Source organism: Egretta garzetta, unplaced genomic scaffold (assembly GCF_000687185.1).
Source record: "Egretta garzetta isolate BGI_Z169 unplaced genomic scaffold, ASM68718v1 scaffold526, whole genome shotgun sequence".
In the NCBI taxonomy this organism is placed as follows: Eukaryota; Metazoa; Chordata; class Aves; order Pelecaniformes; family Ardeidae; genus Egretta; species Egretta garzetta.
Genome location: NW_009259967.1, coordinates 1,908,587 through 1,914,586, shown reverse-complemented (window position 1 = coordinate 1,914,586; position 6,000 = coordinate 1,908,587). Strand labels below are relative to the sequence as shown.

The following is a 6,000-nucleotide window of genomic DNA, read 5'->3' as shown; positions in this document are numbered from 1 at the left end:
TGAGAAAGCAAGTGGGAGGCTTGCAGCAGGCAACTGTTGACAGGTTGCCGTTGTCTGGCCGTGGAGGAGCCGGACCTCTGTGAACTCGCAGAGAGACAAGATGAGTGAAAGCAGGCTGTGCTCTGAGAAGTTGGAGAAATTGCCTGACCTCGTGCATCGCGCAGGCTGTGATCTCGTCTTTGTGCCTCTGCACTAAACCCAGGGGGGCACCTCAGGAAATTGCAGGCTATGCCTTGCTCTAGCTTTCATGGCAGTTTTGGCCTGGAGCTAGTAAGAAGTTGGGTCTTCTGACACCTCACGGGGTTTGTGTTCTGACCTGTGTTTTTTCACTGAGTGTTGGAGTACTAAAGCAGTGAGCCGTGGCTGCTTGGCTTGTTACCCAGGCTGTACTGGAGTCTCATGCTTCTCCAGGAAGCTGAATTGGTCTCACCCTTTCAAATATAAATTTCAGCATCGGTGTCAAGGATTGCAGGAGCCCAGTCATGGCCATGCTCTCACTGCCCCCTTTCATACAAAAAAAGTCCTTCAGAGATAACATTAGGTCTCTTGACTTTTGATTTAGTGGAGATGTGAACGTACGTGAACAGGAGTATGCGTACAATGATTTTAAAATGAGTACGGAATAAGTTGCTGCCTGTGAGGGCTGCTTCTGTTGTTGTTGCAAACGTTGCTGAATCCCACTGAGACGAAACAGAAACCTGGTGCGGTGTCAGGAACAAAAGAAATTTTACCCAGTGTACGAAGCCTTGCACTGTGCGTGTAACACGAAGTCTTTTTTGTCTACATTTACCCTTGTAAGATCACCGCCACCTGTTTAGATTTTAAATGTGTTGAGTCTGTGTTGGGTTTTTTTGTTTGGTTGAATCTCTTGGGTATAAAATTCGTGTACCTTAAAGTTGCACAGTCTCTGTTTGGACCTCCGTGAGGTCTCAAGGGAGCAAAATTATTTACTTGAAAGGGAAGAGCAGCCTTGGTCTTGTGTTTGGCAGTGCAGGACTCAAAGTGCTTAAACAGTTGTTGTTACAGCACCCCTCTGTGGAAGCGGGTGGCATCCGGAGACAAATAGGGGACGGAGAAGCTGCAGATTTTGTATTTTTCTATTGGAACTAGCTGCTTCAGTATCGATGTCTTTGAAATGTTGGACTTAGGGGTGCCAGTTGCTCCAAGTTCTCCCTGGCCGTAGCTTCAGTATTACTGATGTTTCCACGGAATAGTTCCCCTGTTGCCCAGTTTGAGACCAAAGCGAATGACTCAGTCTGAAAACTTCTGCCAAAATGGCTTGTGTGGAGGCTGAGTTTCAGATCTATGACCAGTGCTAAGGTCGCTTGAATTTCAGTGACCTGCTTTGACAAGTCATGTTGGTTTTTATTGTGTATTGCAATCCCACAGCTACTGCTTAAATGAGTCTGGGTACATGGAAAGAAAGAATTGGGTGGCATCTTTGTATTAACGGCTTGTCCTCTTTCCTTGTAGGAGAACCACATCCATGATAAGCTGGTATCTCTTAGTTTGCTTCAGAAAGACTTTGTGCCTTTTCTGCTAAATTTTTTAAGGGAGCAGACCAGCCAGATCCTGACTAATGGACCCTCCACTCCTGCTAAAACTCCTAATTCCAAGGCCCACAAGAGCCAAAGGACAGGATCAGAAAGGAGGGCAGGCCACGCAACCAGCAGCCGAGTACAGCTCTTTTCCCAAAGGACTTCAGCGACCACCTGCACCACAGATACCAGCTTTACTCCTGCTGCAGCATCCAGCAGCTCCTCTTCCTTTTCTGGGTCAAACCTGTCTAGCCCTTGTGGTGACTTCCCTAGCATGGTCTCCAGTAGCAGTCCAAGCTTTGGGTACAGCCCTGTGTTTAACCACGGTGAGAAGCGGTCATCTCAGAAGGCCAGCTTGGGGAGCTTCCTTACAGCCACGCCTGAAGCCCTGCCAGCGAGACGAGGCCGAAGGAAAGGCAGCAGCTCAGTCAATGCCTCCAGCCGGCAGGTAGCTCGGGATCTGGGACGTTCCCTTGCTGAAGAGGAGGATGGAAAGAATGACAGCGTATCATGGAGTGGAGGGAGAAGGAAGCGGAGTGAAGTGCCTCTTGTTTCTGCCAGATCCCCACCCAGCCAGCTAAATCTTAACAACTTGGAGGAGTTTCCACCCATGGGTGCTGCCTCTGGCTGGACAAAGTAAGAGCAAGTCTGCCTTATTGCCTTGTTTGGATTGTGCTGCACGTTACTGTTCCTTGACTAGCTCATCCTGTTGTGTGTGTCCAGATACAGGAGAAACAATACCTGGGGGCTGGCCTTCAGGCTCCTTGGTCAGAACTGCTTTGTTATGGTTGCTATGTAGGGGAATGTTGCTTCAACGGGTAGTCAGGTTTCCAGTCTGTGAACTCACCCAAGACGCCTCTTTAGCCTCTCACTTGTGATGCTGCCTGCAGCTTACTGGTGCACAGACCAGCTGATATGAAGCTGAGCACGTCTTTGTCCTTGCGTGTTCTAACAAGTCAGCATTATCTTGGCTCTTCACGTTTCTCACTTAACAGCAATTGTTAATAAAGAGCCATCCTGGAAGGCTCTTCAGCTTTACTGATGCTAGCAAAAAAGGCTTTCGGATTGACGTTCTGTGGCTTCTGGTAACAGATGTTAGCGTGCAGGTTTGTTGTGCCATGTGGTCACAGACAAAATGGGTAGCTGATGTCTGTATTATCTTTGGTCTGCTGCAGGCCCTGGTCTCCCTGGTGACTTTGGCTTAGCTTCTGGGCAGCTATTTGTGTTGTGGTTGCCTCTGTCCTTTTCTCTTTCTCTTTGAGATTTTACTCTTTAAAAACCTCATTACCAAATACAAGGCTTTCATGTCGACCTGTTTGTTCCATATATCAGGCACTCTGAAAGTGGGACTTTCTAGTTGGACATAGAAAATTGCAGCTAAAAATTGATAGGTCTGTGGGTTTGTACAGCAGATCCAGATGTGGGGTCTAGATGATGCTCTAGATGATGCTTTGGCCAAGGGGGATAAGGTGTGTTTCCAGCATAGACAGTAAGGCTGTCTTTGTCAATTGCACTATGCCTAACTAGGAAAAAGAGTGAGGAAAGAGGTCATGGAGTGTTTGGAAGCCAACGCTGTAGTGATTTTGAGAACACCATAGCAATTAATATGTAGCAACCAGCATTTCCTTGAGAAGGATAATGCTTTGTGTTCTTGTATCTCATTTCCAATATGTCTCTTACTGCATTACAGGGCCTCTTCCTGAAGGACATATCTAGGTAGTTTATGCAGGAAGGATGGGTTTCCCTAAACTTAAAGGGCCTATGGTATCTCAGGAGCCTGGAATCTTACTGAGAGACAATGGCAGCTTGATTGTTTCTGTTGGTTTTTTGTTTTGTTTTGTTTTCTTTTTGTTGTGGTTGTGTTAGAAACTGCCAGTGAATTAGTTCCTTACTAAAATGAGGCATATTCTGTCCTTTCGAATTAGAAATGTTTGGAAGAGTTGTGTGGCACTCTGTTATCTGTTCTGTGGCTTGATGGTTGATAATTAATTTTGCAGCAAGGGTCAGCAGGCTGTTTTTAGCAGTCTGTAGCTCCATGAGTTTTAATTTGGTGACCAGAATAAAGTCAGCAACTACACGTACACTTCAGAAATTCAATATCCTCACTCCATATCCATTTTAATTTAGCATTAGGTTCTTCTGGAAGGGTTGTATGCATATCTGTCTTGAGACCTATTTTTTTTTGTTATTTAGCTTGATTTCAGTGGAATCGCTTCTCACTTTTTCAGCAAAAGCAAACCATCAAGGCGAATCAACCCAACTCCTGTAAGTGCTGAGCGCCCTCTCTCAAAACCAAAGATGTGCTTCACTTCTACGCCTGTCAGCCAGTCTCCAGCTGCTCGGTTTTCATCTGGGTCAAGCCTTGAGGCCTTTACTACTGTCCAGGAAGGAAACCTTACATCTGTGATAAGCAACAGCCTTCAAGAGGAGAGGGAGATGCTGAAGAAAGAACGGTAGGGTCTTAGCAGGGTGATGATAGTCTTGCATTGCTTCTTAATTCTCTTGTCTTAAAGTGGTACCAATATCAGAGTGGAAATGACAGAAGAATATCCGGAAGGTATATTGGCGACCTTAAACTATAATTTGCCTAAACCCAAGTGTGAGTCTGGTATCAGACTAGGATATTAATGCAGCTAGCTCATGTTTGTCATTTTAGAGGTGTGCTAACTCTGGAACAATGACCCTCACTTTATCTTCACAAGGTCAGTCAGTCCTCACTGCTTTCATAAGATTGCCTCATCTCCTGTGCAGCTTTCCCTAGATTGCACGGGTGAAGTGAGTGGGTTTAAGCTGATGTAACTGGGCTGTGTTTGAAGATTGCACCCGTGATGGAAGGTGTAGTCTGGTTTGAAGAAAATGAGTTAATGATGCAAATGTGGGGAAAGTATTAATGATTTTACAAGGTGGGCAGACTACCACAAGCTTGCAGTCAGAGAAAACAGGACATGGGTAGCTTGAGGTTCTGTTTTAAAAGTTACTACTGCAGTTATCTATTGAAAATTACGTGTGCTAGAAGACGAGGTGAATTCTAGCTTCTAATTTTGTCTCTGCCCTTCAGTTACTGTGTGACTTTTGTCCTCTGTAAAAGGGTATCACTGTTAGTCTGTGAAGACATCAGAAAAAAAGCAAAGCACAGTAGTAGAGAAACTATCATTTATAATTGCTGACTGAACTGTTGCTGGTCTTTGTAGATTTTGTCCTTGGGGAAAATCCTCAGATCATGCAGGTGGAATTCTTTTCCTGCTAAGCCTTGCAATTCACTTTAGTGAGTCTAGAACTTGCTGAAATGGACCCAGTAGAGTCTCATGAGTTACTGTTTGCACTGGACCTGTAACAGAACTGCTCAGGATTCAAACCTTCCTCTGTGCACTTCTGTGAAGCACCTATTCCAGTTAGAATTCTACCTGAAATGTCCCACTAATCCGTATAGAATAAAGTAGGTGAAATAGCAGTATGTGGGCTGGATCTTGCCCGTGAGGTGATCTCACCTGACCCATCATGCTTGAAATGGGCAGTGCTTGCCGCTCAGAGCTGGGAGCTGTGTTGTGTCCTTGGTGGTGGTGAAGTGAAGTACAAAACTAACCCAGCCCCCAGCCAACTGGGTCCTTCTGAGCAAGGGCAAAAGGTGAAATACATGCTGAGGTAGATGACACCACTGAGGCAGAAGTGAAGCAGAGTCTAACTACATTGTTGGAGTTTTACCTTGGTGGGTTTACAAAGTGCTTAATAAATAATTTTCTTCAGTCAGTTGAGTGCTTAAGTTCATTGCAGGGAGATGTGATTAAATAAGCTTTCCACTCCCATTTTGGGACTAATTTGTTCTTTATCGCAGCAGTTCCACTAGAAATAGGCCAATAGAAAAAGTTCTTTACTGCAGTTAAAAATGTTTCTGTCTTCCGCACAGCCTTTAAAGTGACTTTTAAAGATTTTTTGCTTTGAGACAATGTGGTAAGAGGTGGTGTGGTGTGCCAGGTGTGGATGTTCCACCAGGATCTTTAACAAATCATTTCATATTGCCATTACTGACTTTTTTCCTGCTTCTCATGTGTCTTAAGTATGCCACTCTGCTGCTGCATTTTGAATGACCTCTGTAGGTATATTTTTTTACAGTATCTATGTATTTAACTGAGTGATCATTGGTGATTGAGAGTCCAGTAATTAAAGTAGCTTGTTCCTTCTGTCATTTAACTTGCCAGTATGGGATTTCATCAGCTGTTGCATTGCCTTTCCACTTAGTGGTATTGGATCTCCTCAGGGCATTGTTAACTTAAAAATATATCTGAAAGCGTGGATGTGAACCTTATTTTCATAGATTTTGTGAAGTGTCTAGCTGTCAGAAATTGTATGTGCAAAAACTTTTTTCAGGACCTGATCTCTAACAGATTCCATGTCCTTAACAAATATCAGTTTAGATGAGAAGTAGTAATATAGGTTAGTTAGGTAGTTTGGTCAAAGTGCCAGA

The 6,000-nt window shown here is 44.4% G+C and overlaps 1 protein-coding gene across 1 annotated transcript in view; it reads left to right on the top strand.

Moving 5' to 3' along the window:
• Positions 1–228: 228 nt before the first annotated feature.
• Positions 229–6,000, top strand: part of CDAN1 (codanin 1) — a 30,761-nt gene continuing 24,989 nt past the window's right edge. Inside the window, exons 1-3 of the mRNA XM_035895752.1 lie at positions 229–270; positions 1,474–2,174; positions 3,767–3,991. Of these exons, the coding sequence (XP_035751645.1) occupies positions 229–270; positions 1,474–2,174; positions 3,767–3,991 (968 nt within the window). The remainder of the gene's footprint in view (positions 271–1,473; positions 2,175–3,766; positions 3,992–6,000) is intronic.